The 24713-nt window shown below is 34.8% G+C and overlaps 2 protein-coding genes across 3 annotated transcripts; both read left to right on the forward strand.

Moving 5' to 3' along the window:
* Positions 1-11331: 11331 nt before the first annotated feature.
* Positions 11332-16875, forward strand: LOC114272965 (65-kDa microtubule-associated protein 1). 2 transcript variants are annotated; one of them, XM_082884445.1, is made up of 10 exons: positions 11332-11559; positions 12164-12258; positions 12416-12619; positions 12779-13027; positions 13124-13339; positions 14060-14215; positions 14301-14612; positions 15639-15726; positions 16120-16268; positions 16389-16875. In XM_082884445.1, the coding sequence occupies exons 2-10, from the start codon at positions 12187-12189 to the stop codon at positions 16698-16700; spliced, it is 1758 nt and encodes a 585-aa protein (XP_082740571.1). In that variant the 5' UTR covers positions 11332-11559; positions 12164-12186; the 3' UTR covers positions 16701-16875. The 2 variants fall into 2 exon arrangements, with proteins under 2 accessions (XP_082740571.1, XP_082740572.1); XM_082884446.1 differs by having other exon boundaries at positions 11363-11559; positions 12169-12258.
* Positions 16876-18663: 1788 nt separating this feature from the next.
* On the forward strand, positions 18664-24543 carry LOC114321574 (protein HOMOLOG OF MAMMALIAN LYST-INTERACTING PROTEIN 5). The gene is made up of 6 exons (XM_028268749.2): positions 18664-18882; positions 19024-19124; positions 20448-20557; positions 21854-21929; positions 22104-22244; positions 23538-24543. The coding sequence occupies exons 1-6, from the start codon at positions 18789-18791 to the stop codon at positions 24351-24353; spliced, it is 1338 nt and encodes a 445-aa protein (XP_028124550.2). The 5' UTR covers positions 18664-18788; the 3' UTR covers positions 24354-24543.
* Positions 24544-24713: the final 170 nt, after the last annotated feature.

Here is a 24713-nt window from a genome sequence, read left to right on the forward strand (position 1 = left end):
CGCCCGATCAAAGATCGGCCACTACTAAACATGATATCTTGTTTTTGAAAACACATGCGCTCTTATTCCGGTTATTAGCTTAGAATTGCTACGTGATGCACACAACATATAAGTATAGACTGGATCGTCTAAGTTGGAACAAAACATCTTATGTTTGTTTTTTAAAACGGTTTGCTACTCGCAAGTAGGCTAAAATGCGGAATTTGCCACCCTCAAGTGGGCTTAGAAAACATGGTGATTTGCCACTCTCAAGTGGGCTTAAAACTCGCAATCGATGAATTATTCCATTTTAAATAATCCAACCTTCACCCACAGGCATTCAAGCAGTTATATCACATAAGCAATTAGCCTCATGGTGAGCATACTATCATAGCAGTCACTCACATACATGCAAGGATGCTAAAGCGTAAACACTTACCGAGTACTCCGAGCCAAAACAGAAACTAGTTAGTAATCAATGCATGATCCTAGTTCATGTTAAGATGGCTAATGCAACACATGCAAAATGCAACTAAGATAGGCTCAGCTATTCTAAGATGGCATATGAGATGCTACAGATAACATGTATTCAACTTGGAATCGAAATACAATGCAGTTAGTATGATACGCCGAGCCCGGAACATGCAAGATAGATGAATGAATACAAACATGCGAAGCATAAGGATGCTAATTGAAATATGCCCTAAAACTAACCATCGTAAGCTGGTAAATAAAAGGGACAAAGACGTGGGGTTGGAAGACATGTAGCACACACACACACATACTTATTACAAAATTCGCCCTCTCGACAGAGGGTCCGAATAAATAATACAGAACCAACTAGCTAATCTAAACTAATTAAACTAGTTATTACACAACCGAAATGAATAACAAATTACAGCTAAATATTACACAAGATTAATTAATTAACAAATTAAACTAAGGAAGCAAATAAATTAGCATGCAAGCTACATGAAATAGATTGCCTCAGCTCTGTTTCGAATGATAAAGGATGCATGCATGCTCGAGTCGCCTTGTTGGGAAATCCATCGCGATGTCCCGGCTCGCCTTTGTTTGCAATTGATTTCAGAAACTTGCACAAAGCTCCAGAAGGCTGAAACTACACCCTGGGAACCCATGGGAAGGCTGCCGACCAACTCTTGGCTTTGGAGACCACCTACCGACCACCTTTTGTGGGAGAAACCCAAAAGGGTGGTCGGCCTGCCAGAAAAGCTGGTCGGCCGACCAGTTTCTGCCCTTGGTTTCTGGTTTTTCTACAACAAAGGCAAGAGAGAGAGAAGGCAAGGTATTTTCAACATATGTGTGCATGACCACTCCCCCCATCATTGCATAAGCTCTAGGGAGTGTAGTCCTCGATTCTCGGGCCACTAATCACGCATCCCAATGCATGATGGCCGATGAGTCGAATTGCATGACTCAATGGGACATGAATGCACATATAAGCAACTAAAACCAACAACTCCATCATGGATGGTCAAGAGTGTCGACGACCGGGAATCGAGGCACGTTTCATCACTTGGAGTATGAAACATTCCTCGTTTCCCGTGTTTGGACTAACTCCTATTCCAAACACAATGCAACAAGTAGAATGGCATGGCATGTACAAATGCAACTCTAGTATGCAATCCTAAATGTAATGTGACTAAGTGATGCAAACATGCAAAGGATGCAACTAGCATACACAATGCTATGAACTAATCAATGGCATACTCAATGCACATGGATTATATGGCATGCATACACAATGCACTAACATACGCGATGTTATGAACGAGGCAAACGCAATGCAATGATCAAACATGCGATAACATGGACTATAGGGCATACACCATGCAAGATGGACTTAAACTAAGATGGATGGGCCTTGGCCACACCCAAATCAGTGGCCAATATGATGAAAATGAGGCAACAAGGTACATGCAAACATGCATAAATACAAGGGACCAAACCTAAGGAACAAAGTGCAACTCTACCAAAGCATGACAATGATGAAATATGGCATATAATGACCCATGTTCCAGCTCTGAAATGACATACAAGATGGTCTCGAATCATGTAAACAACTCACCCGATGCATGTTGGATGGCACAATTACCGAAACTAGTGAAATGCATTTACATTAGAGATATGCAAAGCGATACCCAAATGACCAAACCAACCCCAAACAGTCCCTATGCAAACCCAAAACAATGACAAAATGGACTAAAATGATGGCTTTCAATGCACAAAAATGAAACTCATGCAATAGCCAAAAAATGAGGCATACAAACGCAACTCTCAAATGCATTTAAAGAGTGGAAAACATGGGAATATGGCACAAGTATACACTCTGAAATAACATGTTCAATGATGCTAAAACATGAAAACAACTCAAGTTAAGCATGCAAGAGGCTTCAAAACTCGAAGTTAGGCAAGGGTATTACACTACAAGCATACATGGCAAGCATCATTCGACCATGGGACCTCAAAATAGAGCTAAGGCAGCCCAAATCATGAATAAAATCAGTTTAGAACATGGCTAAAATATGCTAGAATCAAGGGCCAAAACAACATGTAATGTGAGCTAGTGAACATGGATTACACTGCAAGCATATAAAGCATACAAGAGGCCACTAAACCAGAAAAATTCAGAGACATGACATGCCAAATAAAGCCCTAAAACCCACTGAAACATGATCAATACATGCAAGAATGACATGCTCCTTTGATAGGCTATAAGAGGGGTTATTCTATACATGCAAGAGACACACCCAAGGTGACAAAACCAACTTTGGACAGAGTCTAGGCAGGCCCTAAAAGTCACTGAAAAGGGCTTGAAACAAGGCTTGGAGGTGTGCAAATGAAAGCTCCTTTGCAAGGCCAAAAATGCTAGTGAACAAGACAAGGAGGGAGAGGGTCACCCCTCTCTGATTTTGGCTCTCAAAAATACATGTTAACCACTAAAAATTTGCTAGATTTCAATGGTTAAAAGGCTAAGCAAAGGTCAGCACAAAGCCCTTAGGGCATGGCTCAAAACAAGGTAAAATGAAGCATGCAAGAGGGTAGATGACCCCAACAACAAAATGACCTTAAGCAAACATCAAAAGGGCCTCAAAACAAGACTTTTTTCAGTTGACAAAAAAGCTCAAATATGCATGCAGATAAGGCTAAGAGATGGATCAAAATAAAGCTTAAAAGAGAGAAAAAGTGTGTTACCCTTGAAGCTCAGCAAGACAGCAACTTTTGGACCCAAAATCCAACTCCTTAACCTCTAAAAATTGCCTCCAAGAAGCTCCAAGCAATGGTGGAAGGGTTAGGCTATGAGGTGGTGTGCAAAGGTGCAAGAACAATACCCTTTTGAACTCAAAGTGTAGAGATATAAAGAGGGATATATCTTATGCCTTAGAGCAATTTTTAGAGCCTGTGCCAAGGAAGAGGAGAACCTCTCTTATAGAGATACAAGGTCAAAGCTTCTTCAAGAAGCTAAAAAAACCAAGGCTCAAGATCCTCCATACACGTGTATGGAGGATACAGTCTGTGCCTTTCAGCTGGCACAGCTAGCACAGAGACAAGACTGGAAGAGGCAGGCCGACTAGTTCAGGTGGTCGGCCGACCACGTGCCCTGGTCGGCCGACCAGTTCAAAAGGTTCATTTCATGGTCGGCCGACCAGTTCAAAAGGTTCAATCCAAAGAAAGGTGGTTGGCAACCCCATTTGATGGTCTCTACATGGAATGCAAGCTAGTGGTATGGTGGGAGACCAGTAAATATGGCTCAAAGACCAAGGAGACCAGCTTCCTGACAAAAAAATCGGCTGGCGGGAGAAAAGTGGTCTCCAAGGAGAAAAGGTGGTCTTCCACTCTTGTACTACCTCCCAAACAATGAAAACAAGGTCCATGCCAAAAATGAACCAAGACGGATGCAAAATGAGGGTTCGGGGGTCAAAACGCGCAGCCGGGTGCCCTGAAAACAGGCTGTTAAGCATCGAAAGTGGCATATGACCACAAAGGTGGTCTCTCGGACCACAGTGTCCCTCTAGACAGAGAAAACAAGGTGTGTGCTAAAAATCGTACCAAACGGAGAATGTTAAGCAGTCCCGAACCGAGGCGCGCGGCCGACGGCTCCGAAAACCAGAAACTGGTCTCCAAACGGGAACAGTGGCCTGCAATCACGAAAAGTAGCCTACGACCACTGAGAGATGGTCTACGAGACCTCTCCCTCCCTTCAAGAAGAGAAAACAAGACTTGGTTCACAAACTGAGACAAAGCACAAAAGGGTCCCGAGGTCCGGGGGTAAGGCTCTCAGCCGAAACTCCGAAACCTTAGAACGAGCACAACAAGCACCATCACCGAACACTCAATCGATGACGTCTGAGTCTTAAGGTCGATCAAAAATGGGGTGTCTACAGTGACACTCGAAATCTCACCAAAGATATTTAACTTAGCAACCACTAAGCATGGCAACGGTTAATTTGAAACCCCCCATTGGTCAAATATTCAAGTGTTACCAACCGTAACTATCGGGGATGCCCACGTCCGGAGTTATATACCCAAGTAGTGGCATCCGTAGTCTGCCCCAAGGAAACGGTCTGCCAGGGGTATGTAACCTCCCTATATGCCACCTGCACATCCACCCTTATTCCAAAACCGAATACCGAAAAGGGTTCAAATAAGTCTCATGCCATATTAGGATTTTGCGACACAATTTACGTGAGAATTCTCAAAACCAGGGCTCACCCCGAACAACCGGTATTAACCATCAACCCTTAATTTTGTACACTCTTTAAAATCAAGACTCACCCTAAACAACTGGTATTAACTGCCAATTGTTAATTTTGTATATGCCGTTAATCGTTTTAGTTTATTTTTATATTAATCACAAATAATTCAAATTTTTTTCACCAATAATGTTGTACCAACTCATTAAAATTTCCAACATAAAATATTATACATGTCACACAAAAATAAATCAATGTACAAAATTTAAATAAACAATTAATTTAAACCATGGTATGAAATAATAACGTAGATACCAAAAAGAAATAAATCATAATCACACACATGCATGGATTTTTAATCTACAAGATTAGACTAGCACAATATTAAATTTTAGTCCAAATAAACAATTGAAGAGAAAATTTTTGATTCCTCATGAATCTGTTAAAATTTTTAGAATGTATATCTTGCAAATAAAATTATAAATAAATTACTTATACAACTCTAAAATAAATATAAATCTACAGAATACTCAATAAACATTTTATGGTCATTTTTTAGAAAGCATTTTTCAAAAATAAATTATAAATAATTCTTAAAAATTCAAAGAAAGTTTATGACACAGATTTATCACATTTTCTTAAATTAATTCCATACTTAAATTTATAAATCAATTCCATAATCTAAAACTTTATTATGAAACTAGACTTCTCAAATTTCATTTTTTGTTTAGAAATTATCATATTTGGTTTAATATAAAATTTTTAATGATTTTTCAAACACATAGTAAAATCTACCTATAGCTTCAAATTTGGTTAAAAATCTGTATAAATTCATAAAAAACTCCATAATTGTTGCAAAAATGCAGGGATGAAGTAGATATCATTCTAAATAACTTTGTAGAAGAAATCATCTTCAAATTTTGAGTATAAAATTGTCTAAAAATTCGTACAAATTTCTTGACAGATTCAAGGGCCAAATAAAACCTTTAATCCTCTTTTTAATGGTATAAACTACACATGCAAGCCTATTTTCACAATAATACAATGACTTTAAGACTATCAATATCTTCAAATATTTGATATACACATCACAAAAATTATATACATATAAAAAAAATTATTTATAAATTAGTCATTTTATCATATGAATATAATTTGAAAATTCTAACACTTAAAAAAAATGAGAGAGTTGAGAGGGTTTTCTTACTTAGTTGTAGGATTGAAATGGAATAGTGAAATGGTAGAAAAATATGCAACCTCCTTAATCTCCTCCTCTTATTAACTCACTCCACTTCGCAGATTTTCTTTTCTCAGGTTTTCTTTGCATGCTCTAATCAAAGCGTAGCATGCATATATATAACATGTTGTTGAGGCTCTCTCTCTCTCTCTCTCTCTCTCTCTCTCTCTCTCTCTCTCTCTCTCTCTCTCTCTCTCTCTCTCTCTCTCTCTCTCTTCATTCCATGTAGTCCAATTGTGCCTCTCAATTCCAATGATGCATAATGAGTTCTTCTTCCATATATTAACATGCAAGCTAACAAGTGGCAAAGATGCCACCCAAAAATCTGAAAATATTTGATTCTTTTTTCTTTTCTTTTTTAATTTGTGTATTTATGTAGGTTTCTTAAAATTGATACACTAAGATTTTTAACTAAGGCATTTAGTAAAAATAATTATCATGTTGAATCCTTATTGAAATAATTTATAAATAACAAATATTGAGCATCCACAAAATTATTATTCTTAATAATGTCTTTGTTAGTGATTGAATTTGGTTAATTTAAAACTAACTTTTACACTAATATATAATTTAGATAAACTTTGGATAAAATTAATTAATTAATTTATTTATTTATTTTCTTTTAAGAATAATTAAATGTGGGTTTTCACATTCATTTTTGTTCGTAATGTGGAATTTATCATAGAAGGAGGAAAAATTCAAAACCTCTATAATGTGGATTGTCCAAATGTGTAATTTTATATTTGGATAAATCTACTTTTATCTCTAAAAAATTAAATTCAAATATGTAAGTGACTACTGTTTTGTGTAATTTATACTTTAACAAGACCTTTGGGTTCATAAGAAAAATGAAAAATTAAACAGTTCATAATATCACATTTTGAGATTTATTAGTGTTTTATCCTTACTTTTTTAACTCATTTGAAAATTTTGAAATTTTATTACTTTTGATCTAGATCTCTGTTGTTTATGAAATTTATATATTTTTAATTGTTTCACTAGGATTCATAAAACAAAATTCATGATGAATATTAAATTTTTAAAAAATACAAAATTTTATTGACTTAGACTGACTTGGTCATCAAAATTTAATTAATCGAAGTTAGTGAAATTTCGGTGACATTTGTAACGCCCTCAAAAAATATACATAATACCCATCATTCAGACATGCAGTAATATAAGAAAATCAACGCCTTTCCATTCATCAGACTTGTTCTTACAACAGTGTTACATGTTAACAACAAAAGCAAATGCCCTACGGGCTTATAGCTTTTCAAGTCAACACTTGGTTACACAAAAGAAGAGCACTAACTCTATACAAAATAAGCCATTGGCTTGATATACATGTAACACAAACAAAATTAATCAAAAAGAGTCTTCAACTCCCATAACTATCCAAGCTATGTCCTTGGAGGTGGTATGCTACATGTACCTGAAAAATAATGTCCCATATAGGGTGAGCCAACGCCCAGTAGAGATATGCTAAACACAATATGAGCAGTAACTAAGACATTAGCAATTGATAAATGTTTAACTCCCATAAATCAATTCATAAAACCATTTCCATTACATGACCACTATGTCTATGTCTCATTTCATTTTTCATTTCTTATCCAATTCCCAAATTCATACCCATGGCTCAGAACCTGGCCACACACTCTAAACGAAATAATAATTCATATTAAACGTTTCCCAGTTCGCAATAGATAAGCATACAAGCTGTATCAACACCTCAACAGATAAGCATATGAGTTATATCAACACTTCCATAGATAAGCATATGAGCTATATGAACACTTCCATAGATAAGCATATGAGCTATATCAACACACTAACTGACAAGCATATGAGCTATATCAGTGGAGTCCATCCCCTATCTCCTCCCAAACAACAACCGGTTTAGAGGTCCATTCCCTATCTTCTTCTAAACCGTGGAGTACATCCCCTATCTCCTCCCACACACAAAGTATATATACATAGGTCATACACACAATCAATCAATACATAACGTTAATGTATTCTATCAACCATCATACTCTATGACACATCCACTTGATTAGTTTTAGTTTGCCTAATCATCATGCATTGTCTACAACAATCAAAACTACCCTCCACGGGTAGCCCAAGCAATTATTTCTAAACTGATAATAAAAGCTCCAACAGATAAAAGTCAATGTTTTCAAAAGTGAGCGATTAATAAATTAAACTCCACCATTTTACAATATAATGAGCCAATTTCATTATTTCCAACTCAATTCCAAATAATGACACTGTCCCCAAATTAATTATACCAATTAATTTATACAACAAATTAGGATTTTCTACCCCTCTTTCCAATAATGAGCCAATGGTCCATATATCAACAGCCAACATCAATGCCATTATTTTGAAACCCAAATTACACATTTTAGAATAAAAAAAACAAAACCCTCTTTCAACATTTTCAAACCCTAGATTCCAAAATCAAACCATTTAACAAAATACCCAATAATCTAGGTTAAGACCCATAATAGTAAATAGGAATCCCTACCTCAAAAGTTGACACCCAACGAAGAAAATGAAGAAAACGGAAATGCTCCAAATCTCGAGATTCTTGGATCAAAAGATAGTCCTCGACGATCAACAACTTTTTTGTAAAGGCCAAAGGTGAGGAGACAACTCCTACTAGATCAATACCTAGAGAGAAAGTAAGGTTCTAGAGAGAGAGGCTTTACAATGGAGTCTTTGGAAAAGTAAGAGAGAGAAGAGATGTGAAAAAGTGACTTGAAAATGCCCAACTGCCTTCTGATATACGACATTCCCGCTCGAGCGGAGAACAGGACGTTCGAGCGTCACGCACAAAAATCTAGACACGCCCGAGCGCAAGAAGGCCCACTCGAGCGCCAAGACACAAGAATAAAGTATATCCGCTCGAGCGTGAAAACCAGTCTGCTCGAGCGTAGATTTTCCCCTCCCAGAACTTACACCAAAAAGGTATTACCCGCTTGAGCGCCAACAAGCCCACTCGAGCTCGACTCGCTCGAGCGTAGGAAATCCGCTCGAGCGTAGAAATCACACCCGCAGAAGTTTTGCAGAGCACGAAAATACTGGGAGTGTGCAATCTCTGCTCGAGCGCTAGACGACCCGCTCGAGTGGAACGACCAAAAACCTGGCAACAAGAAATTTGACCAAGGCTCAACCCATATGTTCGAAACATGCCCAACACATCCTAAAACTCATTCAAATGGAATTAAAGGACGATAACAACGTAGACACAACTACCAACTCCATGGAACCGAGTCCGGAATGCAACTGAACAGTAAAGGGAATACTAGAATCGCTACAACATTGCTAACATTGCGCTAAAGATTCGATCATTCAATTCCTATTGTTGTGACGTAGTCGACTAACAAGCAAATCTCAAGAACTTATTTTAAATCTCGGGAACTTTAAATAACAAATGAATTATTGATGTCTTTAAAATCTTACACAATCTTATAGAGGATCTCTTTCTAATTTTCTCTTAAAACAATCAATTTATAAACAAATTCAAAAGCATTAACGTTGTATTTAGAAAGAAATTTTAAAAAGAAAAAAGAGAAATATATGTAAAATTAAGTCAAATACAGATATATTTTATTTATTTATATATTTTTTTTCGAATTCATCTTCAAATATTTCAATCAAACGCATACAGAAGAGTACAAAACACATGTGATTGTTTGTTGGCTCAATGCACCCGAATAAAGTTTCACTCACATTCCTTCTCTACCAAGTTGGGAATTTTTTAAGTGTCACTGGAGTGGATATATTGTTGTGCTTTAATGTAGTTATATAGGTATCATTAGGGTTTGTTTGGCAAGTATTCTTTATAGTTAAAAAATTAAAAAATTATTAAAAAAATTAAAAAGTTAATAATTTATATTAAAAAGTCAAAGATTTTTTATTTTTTATTTTTTACACATCTTTTTATAAAAAATCAAAAAGTCATCTTAAATATATTAATTTTTTTCACATCATATTTTAAATAAATAGTTAAAAAATTATTAAAAAAATTTGTCTTCCAACGAGATTTTAGTCCGTCAACATGACTATTGACAGTGAATATGACATGTTGAATAAGAAAAAAAAGGAGATGGATAAAACATAATTTCCTTAAATTTATGAATTTCAAATGATAATGACGGTCCTTGTAACCTGTGACCACATGCATCAAGGTACGTATACAGATAAAAAGACTTTTTGATTGATCCATGATGACACCTATCAATGATCTTGACCCTTCCCCCGAAAATCTTCAATTTTCATCCACCCAAATCACGGACTAAAAATCATTACAAATTAGTCCTCTTCCACCATCACTGGAAAGGTGAATTTATTTTTGCTCCCAATCTCTAATATTTAATAATATTATTTCTCTAATATTTAATAATCGAAACAAGCAATTGAGACAAAAATAATAATAATAATAAACAATGTATTATAATCTCCGGGAGTGGTGGCCTCATAAAGAATGTATTATGTTTTTATACGGTGAGCTAAGTTCGAATATTGAGGAGCATGTTCTCTTTGTAGTGGCGTACTCGGATATGAATTAAACTTCTTTTGTGATGCGTATAGGTGTTATGGGTTATTCCGAGAAAGATGGTTAAAATTGATTTTTTGATTTTTTAATATATTTTTTAAAATGTATAAAAAATGTAAAAAAATAATATGATTTAAAATGGATTAAAAATTAAAAGATAGCTTTTAACTATCTTTCTAAAATACTCATAATCCTACGAAACGTCTTTTTTCTACGTTAAAAAAGAAAAAGAAAAAAAAAAAAAAGGTGTTACAAGTCTTTTGTTAATATTTCACATACTGACAGTGTATTTTCGTAATTTAATGAAAAATAGAGACATAACAATATAAAGAGCTTGTTTGTTTTCAAATATAGAATGGACGGGATTCGTAATGAGAGAATTATTAGTGAGGAAATTAAGTAAAATTGTATTTGTTTTGATGATAGTTATTGGTATAGGGATTGTTAAATTATTTTTATATAAAATAATAAAACAAATAAAAAATACAAAAAATTAAACATTAATATTAAAAAAAAAACCCAACATGTAAAAAACAAAATAAAAATAAAAATAAAACTATGATTTTTACTTAATAAAAAATGTAAAAAATTAAATATTATTTAAAAAAATACCCAACATATAAAAAATAAAAAAAACAAAAAAACAAAAATCTGACAAACTATTTTCTAATATCAAATCCCAAACTTCCATCATAATTCCCTCTCCAAAAATCATTCTAATCAGAAAAAAAAATTATAAATTATTTCTCCATCTTTCAAAATAAATACAATATTAATAAATTTCAGAAAGATTTCATTGACAATTAGAAAGAAAGCGACACGACGCGACGCGACGTACATAATGGCCCGACTGCCACTTCATTTTCCAACCTGTATATGTTTTTATATTTTTTCCTACTATTTCAATGTCCTTTGCTTGCTCCAATCCAACACTCGAGTGTCATTTACATTTGTCATCATCACTTCACTACCACCCCTTCCTTCTATTCCAGTCCTCACCCAGACGAAACCGCTTAGATCTGAATCCACAGACTTCCAAAACCCTAGCCCCAATTGCGAACTCGGTAAGCATTTTACTCTATTCTGATTTTTCTTCATTGTTTTAGTATGCACGACATCATTGGTGTTGAAATGGTTTTGATTTGAGATCTGAGAGTTTTTAAGTTAGTAGATCACTTGATTGTACTGAATGTGGGGTTTAAGGTTATGGATTGGCACACATTTGCGTGAAAACTAGGGTTTTGGGGTTTTGTTGTTTATACACTTACTTGGTGAAGTGAATTGCTTGTAAATTTGACTGTGTTGTCATTAGTAGTGCTTGAATGGGTGTTCTTGTGCTTAATGTTTGGATTTTTTTTAATGGAAGCTTAATTTTGCACTTAATTGTATTGCTTAAGTCAAGTGGGCTTGGATGCAAATGAGTGAGGTCTGATGTATTTTGTTAGAAGTTAAAAATGATGTTTATTGTATGTTTCAGAAATGTTATTGGAAAATTTTTTTGTTCTGCAATAGTTGGTTCTTCTAGAACTTCAGCAATATCGCCATTATACTTGTATTATGATTTTTTTTTCTCCCAGCTATTTAATCATATTTTCTAATAACATTTTTTGATCAGCTAAAAAAAAAAATGAGCTTTATTGATATCCTTTTGAACACTACGTGGTGCAGAGTAGGTTCTAGCAATAGCGTGAATGGCAGCAGTGGATGCTCAAAATCCTCTTCTTGGAGATACTACTTGTGGTTCTCTACTGCAGCAATTGCAGGCAATCTATTTGAAATTTTCTTTATTTTCTGCATTCTGCTCGTTTTTGGCTTATCAGATGTGTTGCTGCTTTGGCTAATGATTTTCAGTTGTTATGAGTGGAACTAGTAAGTTGTGAATAGTATGATTGGCTAATAAAGTACTCTGTTTTAATGCAGCGAATTTGGGATGAGGTTGGTGAAAGTGACGAAGAACGGGACAAGATGCTTCTTCAGTTAGAGCTGGAGTGTTTGGATGTGTACAAGAGGAAGGTGGATCAGGCTGCAAAGTCAAGGGCACGACTTCTTAAGGGCTTGGCAGATGCCAACGTTGAACTCTCGAGTCTTCTATCTGCTCTCGGAGAGAAAAGTTTCGTTGGAATTGTTAGTAGTCCACATTCTTATAACAGTTTATACGATTCTTATATTGGAATTGTTTCAAGGAAGTTTTTGGTGTTGTGTATATATAGATTTAGCTTTCTTAAGTCTGTTGTGGGAGTTAGGAAATTGGGTTCTCATAATTATCTTTGGTTTGATTTGCAGCCTGAGAAGAGTACAGGAACGATCAATGAACAACTTACTGCTATTGCACCAGTTCTAGAACAGCTGTGGAAACAGAAAGAGGAGAGGATTAAAGAGTTTTTCGATGTACAATCACAGATACAAAAGATATGTGGAGAAATTGCTGGGACTTATGAGCAGGTGGGGAGTCATGTAGTTGATGAGGCTGACCTATCCCTGAAGAAGTTGGATGAGTTTCAGTCTCAGCTCCAAGAACTGCAAAAGGAAAAGGTAATTTATTTCATATTGTTCAGTTAATATCAGTTTGACTAACTTTCCTACCCACTGAGTTAATGAATTTTGGTTGATTATTTGATCTGGTGGCAGAGTGAGAGGTTGCACAAGGTCCTTGAATTTGTAAGTAGTGTGCATGATCTCTGTGCTGTCCTTGGGATGGACTTCTTCAGTACAGTTACTGAAGTTCATCCTAGCTTAAATGACTCTACTGGTGTGCAATCCAAAAGCATTAGCAATGATACCCTATCTAGGCTGGCTAAGACTGTCTTAGCACTAAAAGAAGATAAGAAGCAGAGGTTGCATAAGGTAATTTCGCGATTGTTACTTGTAAGAGTTCATGAGAAATTTGTTGTTTTACCCTGCATTTTTACCTCTTCATATTTATTTATTTATTTATATTTATTTGAAAGCTTTTACTACCGAAAAAGCAGAATGTACAATAAACCTCGGGCACAACCCCAAAGGGAAACACAATAAAGCAGCTCTCCTACATTGCTACCACGCATATTTTGCATGTATGCCATTGTGAATCAAAGGTATTAGACAGTGTGCATGTTGTCATCCTGTCACACATTCTACATGCTATTCAAAGTTGGCTCACTATCTATGGCATCTCATAAATGAAATGGAACTTCTTTGCACTATCAAATCGGTATATATAGATGTATGGCCCATCTGAATACTATTCCACTATCCATTGTGAATGTATATTAAAACGAAAACTATCCTAGGAAGTCTCTTCTCTTCCATTCAACATGTGTTGTGCTAGCTTATTTTTTGCCCTTCACCAGTCAACAAGCTTTTGTTTCGATTGCAATTCATGTAGTTATTGTTTTCAATTTGAGTACTATGATTTTACTTTCTTTTTTTATATGATTTCCATGGACTATCTCATGTCCTCAAAAAATGTTAAAGCATAATGATGCATATAGTAAGGAATACTTTCACAGTATGTTACACATTGCCTCTGTCTGCTATATGTTCCAATGAACTGAATTGTCTTCTAACATGCGTCTTCCACAACAGCTTCAAGAATTGGCTACTCAGTTAATTGATCTTTGGAACTTAATGGATACCCACGAGGAAGAACGGAGTTTGTTTGATCATGTTACCTGTAACATATCAGCTTCAGTGGATGAAGTAACCACCCCTGGGGCTCTTGCTCTCGATTTGATAGAGCAGGTAATTGAAGTCCATTAGCTTGCAGAAGTTTAGTTGAATATCGAATACCTGCTGTTTAAATATTGACTTGTTTTTTGTTGTCAAGGCTGAGGTGGAAGTTGAAAGGCTTGATCAACTAAAAGCTAGCAGGATGAAGGAAATTGCTTTAAAAAGGCAAACTGAGCTTGAGGAGATTTTTGCTCATGCTCATATTGAGATTGATTCAGAGGCTGCTCAAGAAAAAATTATGGCTCTAATTGATTCTGGGAATGTCGATCCTTCTGAGTTACTTGCTGACATGGATAACCAGATAATAAAAGCAAAGGAAGAGGCTCTCAGCAGGAAAGAAATATTGGATAAGGTTGAGAAATGGATGTCTGCTTGTGAAGAAGAGAGTTGGCTTGAAGACTACAATAGGGTATTTCTGATTTCACTTTTTCTCCGCGTGTGTGTTTGTGTTATTGGTTGATCCCCATGATCAGTGAAACTGTAGTAAATGTTGTCTGCAATATTAGCATCTTTCACCAATTTGACACAGTAACATTATTTGCCTGGCACCAGTTTAGTCATGGAACTCAAGCCTTGGACCTTTGTTACCCGTCACTATGTACCATGTTAAATATTTATTTGATATGGTGCAGCCCATATATACCAATGCTTTAGTTTAGGGTTTGGGGTTACTTCTGTTATTTCTGCCGCACAAGTTAGATACATCGACAATACACAATTTATTCGAAGTTAAATATGATGTATATAAACTAAACTATAGACACACACACACACACACACACACACACACATATATTAATCAAAACAGATATAAAGATATAAAGCAGAAAGTAAAACAGAACATAATATGTATTGAACAGATATAAAACATATGTCCCAATATAATCAGAGATACAGAATAGCAAATAAAGCATAAAAATATTTAGAGAATCTCCTTATTTTGTTGATGAGAATCCAGGAAAAGAAAGATATATAAACCTACATAATACAATCGATATTTCTTTACAACAAGAGTACTTTAAAAAAAATGAAGTCGTCTGCGCATCCTAAGTGTCTTGTATCTTTTATCCTCTATGATAATTAGAAACTGCTAATGACATTGTTCTTTTGTAACTTGATGTTCTTTGTAGACCTTATTGATCTCTCTTAACCCAACAAGTCTTTTCTAAATTTCATCATGTCAAATGTGCACATAATTCTTCTAATTTGTTTGCTTCTTTTATCCTAACTTTGCCTATGCTATGCACAAATGCATACGTCTCACCATGATCCTATTGACCTGTGAAAATTTATACTCTTCGTTGGAATTTGGAAATTGTTGCTTGTTAAATAGAAATTTATGGCAGTGCCTTCTCTTTTCAATGCAAGTTCCCTTTCTTTTTTCCTGAAGCAACAATTAGATTACTATGTTCCTGATATTGCATGTGTGAAACAGGATGAAAACAGGTATAATGCGAGTAGGGGTGCACACTTGAATCTCAAGCGAGCTGAAAAAGCCCGTATCTTAGTCAACAAAATTCCAGGTTTGTAGAGAATTTGAGGACAACAACAGTTATCACGATTCAGTGTCTTACACAATTTTATATTATAACCTACTGTCTTGTACAGTTACTTTTCTTGATTTATTATCATTATGAACAAACAGATTGCAATATCACATATAGGTAATCCATTTCCAAAAAGAAAAGTAAGTCAGTAGGTAATGTATTTACTGATGGTTGTGTTTTCCATTTTAATTTATTTAATTACTTTTTTGTAATGGTCTTTAAGGTTATCTCATGGAGTTTCAACTTGTACCTTCAATCTTCTGCATTTGTCTTTTGAGTGCATAAATTTAGTAACTCCCAACGATTTGGTGTTCATCATTTGTGGAAGTATTTTTAAACTAATGGATGCTACTATTGCTTTTTGTCTAGCTCTTGTGGACACTTTGGTTGCCAAAACTCAGGCATGGGAAGATGACCGTGGCATATCATTTACTTATGATGGTGTTCCTCTACTTGCGATGCTGGATGAATATGCTATGCTCAGGCATGACAGAGAAGAAGAGAAACGAAGGATGAGGGTAAGTCCAAATCGATTGAAACTCAAAAACTGATATAGATGCTTCCAAGTGCATGTAAAAGTTGATCATATCTTGAAATGTTTCTTAAGCTAAATATGGTTCAAACTTTGGACTTGACAGGATCAGAAAAAGTTTCATGAACAGCTAAACACAGAACAAGAATCTATCTTTGGTTCGAAGCCAAGCCCAAGCCCTGGTCGACCAAGTCTTGGTTCGAAAAAGGTGGTGGGCCCGCGTGCAAACGGAGGTGCAAATGGAACTCCTAACAGACGGTTGTCTTTGAATGTTAATCAAAATGGCGCAAGGTCCATAAATAAAGACGGGAAGAAGGACAATTCCAGGCTGGTTGCTCCTGTGAACTACGTTGCCATATCGAAAGAGGATGCTGCCTCTCAAATTTCAGTCACTGAGCCTATTTCGGCTTCACCATAATATATATTTGCATAAAGATGTGTAGGTTAATACCCCTTGTGATAACATATTACTGTTAAAACTAGATTATAGTTGCTGCCGTAGGGAGATACTTCTTTGGAGAGTGCGCAAGTTACGGAGAGTAGAGACACCATTGGTTGTTTGTGTGATATTGGTATTCAGAAATAATTTTTCATTTTGCTTTTGTAGCATTTGCTTGAGATGAATTTTGTGTGGAGAGTGAGAGAGCCATATTCAAATCCCAAACTCAAACAGATTCAAAATCTATTGCGAAATAAAAAATAAAAGAGGAAAAAGAGCAAAATAAAAACAAGAAAGAGAAAAAAAATACTAGAGAGGAGAAATTCAAACTTCAATTTGTTAGCCATTTACAAGGTAGCATTGAATTAATAATTTGATGGTTCATTAAAATCACGTTTGTGATAAAATGGTAGGGATTAACATGACAATGAGGCTATATTTCTCCTCAAAGGGTGGGGTCCTTAATCTAATTCTATGAGATTGGAGGAAAAATTATTCTCTAATTCATAAAAATAATAGTCACATTTCATTTAATTTTAAATTAATATCACAAAATTAGTACATAAATAACGCATATTTTAGTATTGTAATTTAGTTTAAAAACTAATAAACTGTGTATGAATGAATTTATTTACTAAATTAGGGTGGATTACACTATAGTTTGGGATTCGTGTTACCTTGATCCTTAACTTTTCAATTGTGACACATTTGATCATGAATTTTGAATATTGTTCCAAATAAGGACAATTAAAAATATTATTGCTTAATTTTAAGGATAAAATTGTCAATTTGATAAAATATACACTAATTTGATAAAAATAAATGTCAAAAAAATATTTTTAAATTTTTAAAAATTATTTCTACTTTATAAAAGATAAAATTATATAAAATTGATAAATCTTTTAAACATTTATTTATTTATTTTTACCAAATTAATTTTTATTATGTGTTTGGATGATAATCATATAATGGGTGGTTATTAGGATTTTAATGTGTAATCGATATATTTTAATATATGAAATATTTTTTGTTTTGGATTTTTTGATTTAATAGATTGGTTTAATAATGATATCAAAATTGTCGTCATATTTGACTTTTGAAAAAATAGAAATTAATTTAATAAAAATAAAAACAACTACCCATTACATGATCATCATCTAAACACATAATAAAAATTAATTTGGTAAAAAAAAGGTCTAAAAGATTTATCAATTTTACATAATTTTATCTTTAGTAAGTAGAATTAATTTTTAAAAATTCAAAAAAAATTTTGACATTTATTTTTGTCAAATTAGTTTATATTTTATTAAATTGATGATTTTGTCCTTAAAATTATGCAATGATATTTTCAATTGTCCTTATTTAAAATAAAATTTAAAATCCATGGTCAAATGTGTCATAATTGAAAAGTTAAGGATCAAAGTGACACAAATCTCAAATTATAGAGACTAAAGTGTAATTCGCTGATTAAAATATAAACTAAATATATATGTTTTTCATAATTTTTTATAAAAAAATAAAAAGATTCAAATATTGACCTTTTTTATTTATATTTAAATTTGATCCAACTAAATAAAAAAATTCCCAAAATAGGAAATATTTAACCACGCCGGCCTGAGATAGTGGGTTAAAAGTCACTTCTTAATTTTTAATTTACTTTTCACAAAAAAATAAAAAGAAAAGATTTAAAAAAATTAAAAAATAACATTTAATCATTTTTTCAAAGGGTATGACTTCTGTTTAGTCCGGAATGGGACTGAACCGTGTTGTTGGGTCCGTGAGGGCCCACCACGGGTTTCGTTTTAATAATTTGAACCGTTTCGTGTGTAGAACTCGTCGAGTACTATATGCCTATAAAAAATCACGTTGATCGGATATCGATAGCTATATGATCACACTCCGTCGATTGAAAATTGACACCAAGACGCTATGTAGGCCACGTGTCAAGACACCTTGGCAATATTGATTTATGCCCTCCCTGGGCAATATTGATTTATTCTCTCTCTCTCTGTAGCATAGCACTTCCGACTCCCTCTCTCTGCCTCTCTTGTTTCTCTCTCTAAAACGATGGCGAACGATAATGAGCCCGCGAAGCTTCTTCTACCATACCTTCAACGAGCCGATGAGTTGCAGAAACACGAACCCCTAGTCGCCTACTACTGTAAGTTCCTCTTTTGAAACATTCGAAACCTTCACCATTAAGCAACTCTAAACCCTAATTTCAAAATTGATTCTTTAATGCTTCTATGGTCCTTCGTTGTATTCGAATTTGTTTTATTTGGATTAATCTTATCTTTATCAGGTCGATTGTATGCGATGGAACGAGGGTTGAAGATCCCACAGAGCGAACGTACTAAAACCACTAATTCGCTCCTTATTTCCCTCATGAATCAACTTGAAAAGGTACAAAATCATTCCTTGTGATGCTTTTTTCTTCTGTAATGTTATTTGTTTGTGACCATCAAGTTGAAGAGTTAATGATATTGATGGCTCCTTTTGCTTTGTATGATGGGTATTTATTTATCTTTCTAATTTAAATATTGGAGTTACTAGGTCTGTTTGGTTGCTGAGAAAACTGAGGTAAACCAAACCAAACCAGGCCTTAGTAGGCTTTATGCATCCTTCTTCTCGACCTTCTCGACTCTATCAAAGAACATATTGTTAGTCAAATTAAGACGCATCATATCTCTATTTACTAAACTAATCCACATTAATTTAGATCTGTCGCTTTCCCTAACACTTTCATCCACCGTCACTTTATCGCATCGTTTCACTACTACCTCTCTTGGTCTCTCTTGGTCTTGGTCGTATATGATCAAACAATCTCAATCTATTATCTTATCTTCTTTCAGTACACACTTACCTATTCTTGACTATACTTATTCATAACTCTATCTTTTTTTAGTTTTGCCGCACATCCACCTTAGCATCATCATCTCAGTAGCACTCATCTTATCTATATATTTCTTAGTTACCCAATATTCCGACTCATACAATATCGCTGGCCTAATAACCATTCTATGGAACTTCCTTTTTAGTTGAGTACTCGTTTATAGCACAATACCCCAGACGCACTCCTCCACTCAAGCCACCCCGCTTTAATTCTATGGACCACATCCACACCAATCTCCCACGTCGTTGTGATAATCGATCTTAAATAACAAAAATATTCACTCTTAAATAGTTCTTGGTTCTCAATCTATACTTTTCCTCTACATTCATTGTTAATGTTACTAAAATTACACTCCATATACTCTATTTTAGTTCTGCTTATCCTATATATTTTAGATTCAAGTGTTTCTCTCCAAGTCTCCAACTTAATGTTACCTCATTCTCAAGTTGATTTAAAGTGAGCCAACTAGTTGTAGTAAGAACATTCTAGTGTAGGTCTGTTTGGTTTCCATTGGGTCTCAATGATTGAAACAATCGGAATTTATATTTTTTATTTCTTGCATCTTCTTTTCTCAAGCAATAAATTGTGTGGGCTTTGAGTATAGTGGTATTAAATGCCAAAAGTGCACGTACAATAGGAAACACACAAAAAAAAAAAAAAAATTGAGTGAGTTTTTTTTTGTTGCTAATGCTTTAAAATTATGTAACTACGACCTGATATTTCACCAATTTACGGATATTACATAATTTTAAAGCATTAGCAATTGTTTGGAATTCATTTTCTCATTTTGTCCATCTCCTCATTGGTATCTGCCCTACCCTGTTATTTTACAGGACAAGAAGACAGTAAAATTGGGTCCTGATGACCATTTGCACCTTGAGGGATTTGCTTTGAATGTCTTTGCAAAGGCAGACAAGCAAGATCGGGCTGGCCGAGCAGATTTGTATGATAATTTCTTTACTTATTTATGAAATAAGTATTTTGAAAAGTGTTTTATGATAATTATCTGAAAGGTATTTTGGAACTCATGCCTTGAAGTATGCATCTAGGTTAACTAAATGAGTTTCTGATTACTCAAGGTCTATGTCTCAATCTGTGAGATGCATTTAAAATACATTCCTTGTGCCTTGAGATCCCTTTATGCTATGGACGCATGCACCATGCTTCATCTGAATTTTCTGTCACAAAGTCTAAAACTAGGAACTCTCTTGATCATGTTATATTAGTTATGGGCAGGTTTTATTTCTAATTGAAGGTGGACTGTAGACATGTTTAAACGCTTAGGATCATAAGAGAATTTGCTCAGCTGAAAATATTCTTATAACTAACCTGATAACAATTTTTTTTTGGTTATTTGCTTGTTGGGTTGTTAGCTATTTTTGTTAAATGAATAAATCATGTTACCCCTTGCACATTAAGAGTTCTTCCAATGATCTGTGCTGCAAACTTAGTTGTCTTTCTTGATCTTTGAATGAACAAATGTTGACTAGGTAACTAGGGGCATAGTTAAGTATATTTTCTTCAAAGCGAAGTTAGGTTTCATGTTTAAGCAGAGTTTCTTTGTCGAATGAGGATGTATTTAAAATCAAATGCATTTTTTCCCCCTTTTAGATTAGAAGAAGTTTGAGTTTTTCTGTTTTTTGTTCTTTTTAGACAATTGAAAAACCTATGAATATGTCAAGATTTATGTGCTTTTTTGTGGAATGCTCTAAAACTAATGTGCAACATCAATGAAGTGCCCTAGTATAGCTTGATTGTTTTCTTTCTGGTAAATTGAAAAACCTATGAATACTTTACCCGTCAAGATTTATTTGTTAAGCATATCCACAAAAGATGTCGTAATACTTCCAATATCTTTCATTCTTACATCAAAATTTATCTTCTATTTTATTGTTTTGTGAAAGATATTGTGTTAGTATGTAGCTTACCCAGCCTTGAAGTAGACCATTTCTCGAGTATAATCCTATCTTCTTATTATATATCATACTCTCTACGAGGAGAAAAAATTCACTGTTTTGCTTTGAAATCTAGTCTACTTTTTTTTCTGTCTAAACTTGAGTAATGCAATGTAACTTGTGGAGGAATTTGTTGGTGGTCATGCCTGTACTTGCGGTGTACCCTTGTGCTTAATTGTGTCAAGCTGTATACTGACACATCTATGAGATTGAAGCTCTCCACCCCTCTCTCAAGTCGATTCTTGGTAATTACCTGAGAGCAATAACTTGTTGTCTTCTTACAGGAATACCGCAAAGACATTTTATGCAGCAAGCATCTTTTTTGAGATTCTTACTCAGTTTGGTGAACTTCCGCCTGATGTGAGTCCTCTTATGACATTAATAATTTTCACATACATTAATAATTTTGACTTACAGTTTATTGTTATTATTATTTATAGGACTTCTGGCCATAGTAGATTAGTTTTATTTCTATATGATTTAATTGGCCATATTCGACTAGTATTCATGTTTATGATTGGTTGCTTTTAACAGCTTGAGCAGAAACAAAAGTATGCAGTGTGGAAAGCTGCGGATATAAGGAAAGCTATGAAAGAAGGAAGGAAGCCGGTACCAGGGCCCCCTGGTGGTGATGACGATTTATCATTACCGTCTGGTACATCAAGTGGTGAATATGTAAGTAGAATGATGTAGTTTTTGTCTGGTGAGGAAGACAATAAAAGATGGTGTGCTTGTCAAACCAGTTGGAACTATTACCCACTGACCAAGCCTGAAAATATGGTAGAAATAGTATATTATTCCTTTATAAGATTTGTCGACTCCAATTCAAAAAAATAAATTAAAACCTCAGAAAATACAAACTTCACTCTCCATTGGCATTTTCTGCATGGTTTTTGCATTGCAGTTGGTGGTGAAAATTCTGATAGTAATACTAGTAAAAAAAGAAAAAAAATTGTGATGGCAACGTAGAGGCTTCTTGAGGCTCTAAACTATGTTACATGAACTCTTCAAAATAAATCAAATACCCATATCGAACGCTTGACATTTGGATAAGCGTGTGGGATGTGTCCAATATTTTTTTTATATATAATTGTGTTTAACACTGCCTTCTGATGTATATTTTGTTGCATAATTGCTATAAAATGAGTAAAATGTCTTTTTGACACTCTATGCTAGTAAAACACCATTTTATCTCACAAAATAGATTAAAATTATAAAAATATTACCTATTTTTGCCGAGTCCACATACCTTTTGGATTAGAAATTTGATGGGTTTGACCTCTAGATATGCGCCCGCCTAAGAAGCACGGACACTTCTAGGAAGGTGACGTATCCGTGTCGGGTACGTGTCTGACACCGACACTCTTTGGACACTCTCAGGACACGTGTCCGACACTCTTCAAAACGTGTCCTATTGTTTAAAGACTTGGACACTCTTTGGACACTTGAAGGACACACGTGTCAATCGTTTAAACACACGTGTCTAACGATTAGACATACGTAAAACTAATTTTATGTTTGAACAAAATAACTTAAGATACAATAATAAAATAAAAACCATATAAATTTATAAGAATTAGTGTCATATTGCATTTTTTATTATCTTTGAATGATATATTCATATATATATAACATATAATAAATATATAAAATTATATATTTCATGCGTGTCCTCCTCGTGTCGTGTCCTGCATTTTTTGAAAATTAACGTGTCGGCGTGTCCGTGTCGTACTCGTGTCGTGTCACGTGTCCGTGTCCATGCTTCTTAGGCGCCCGCATATGGCACCTGTACCCACAGCCATGTAACATAGGCCATAAAGTACTTTATCAAATAATGCATAGAATGTACTGTATTTTTGGGTTCCATAACAAATAATATGATTTGAAAGTATTTTAGGACTTTGATAAGGAAAGTTTATATAGGTTTTCATTTTTTGAAGAATTTGTGGCTTCTTCTCTTCTTTGCAGGATCTTGAGCCAAGCAGAACTGATCGAGGTATCAACCCTGCACCAGAACATGATCCATCACCTCAGTTTTATGATGAAGTTAAACCACAGCATACTGCAGACATTCCACCATCACCTCAGTTTTATGATGAAGTTAAACCCCAGCATACTACCGACATTCCACCATCAACTCAGTATTATGATGACGTTAAACCCCAGCATACTACAGACATTCCACCATCGCCTTCAAATAATTCACAATCACCTCATCTTTACCGTACTTCAAGTTACCCTACCCATGATTTTCAACCACCACCACCTCCATCCAACAGAACGGAAAATTCTACTTATTCTCAGCAATATCACCATCAACCCTACCCACAAGAACCTCAACAGCATTTTCCACAAGAACCTCAACAGCCTTTTCCACAAAACTACCCGTCTCATGAAATTCCCCCGTACTCCTATCCCAATTTCCAATCTTACCCTAGTTTTACAGAAACTAGCCTCGCAACAGCACCAACTAATTATCCTTCATATTATCAGGGTTCTGATGCTACTTACTCTACTCCTTCACCTCCAACCACGACAAATTATCCACCACCTGCTGAATACAAATCAAGCAGCAGAAATGGTACTGTTTCAGAATCTGCACCAACTCCTGTACAAATGTACCAATATGACAGCAATTACATGCCACAACCTGAGAAAATCGCCGAGGCACACAAGGCTGCGAGGTTTGCAGTTGGAGCTTTGGCATTTGATGATGTCTCTGTTGCAGTGGACCACCTTAAGAAATCACTGGAACTACTGACGAATCCAACAGCAGGTCACTGAGTTTGTTGCTTGATCTCATGGATCTGTGTGCCGGCAGAAATTTCTTGTGTCTGATTTTTTATGGTTTGATTTGTAAAGTTTATTGGATTTTTTTTTTTTTTTAAATTTTAAATGAGATATTCTGTATCCCATATTGCCACATTAACTGAAATGAAAGGGGTGTGTAATTAATTGACTGCTTGTTTAAAAATGCTGTTTTTTTCCCTTTCTCCTATGGCTGATTCTTTAGATTTGGCAAGAGTTGCTTATATTGTTGATATACTGTGCTAGCACTTTACTAAAAGTAAATGAAGTATAGATTTAAATTTAGTATGATTTGAGTTACATTTAAAGTACATTTGGTTCGTACATTTTATTTTT

This window comes from Camellia sinensis, chromosome 8 (assembly GCF_055761805.1).
Source record: "Camellia sinensis isolate YWXY chromosome 8, ASM5576180v1, whole genome shotgun sequence".
Lineage (NCBI taxonomy): Eukaryota > Viridiplantae > Streptophyta > Magnoliopsida > Ericales > Theaceae > Camellia > Camellia sinensis.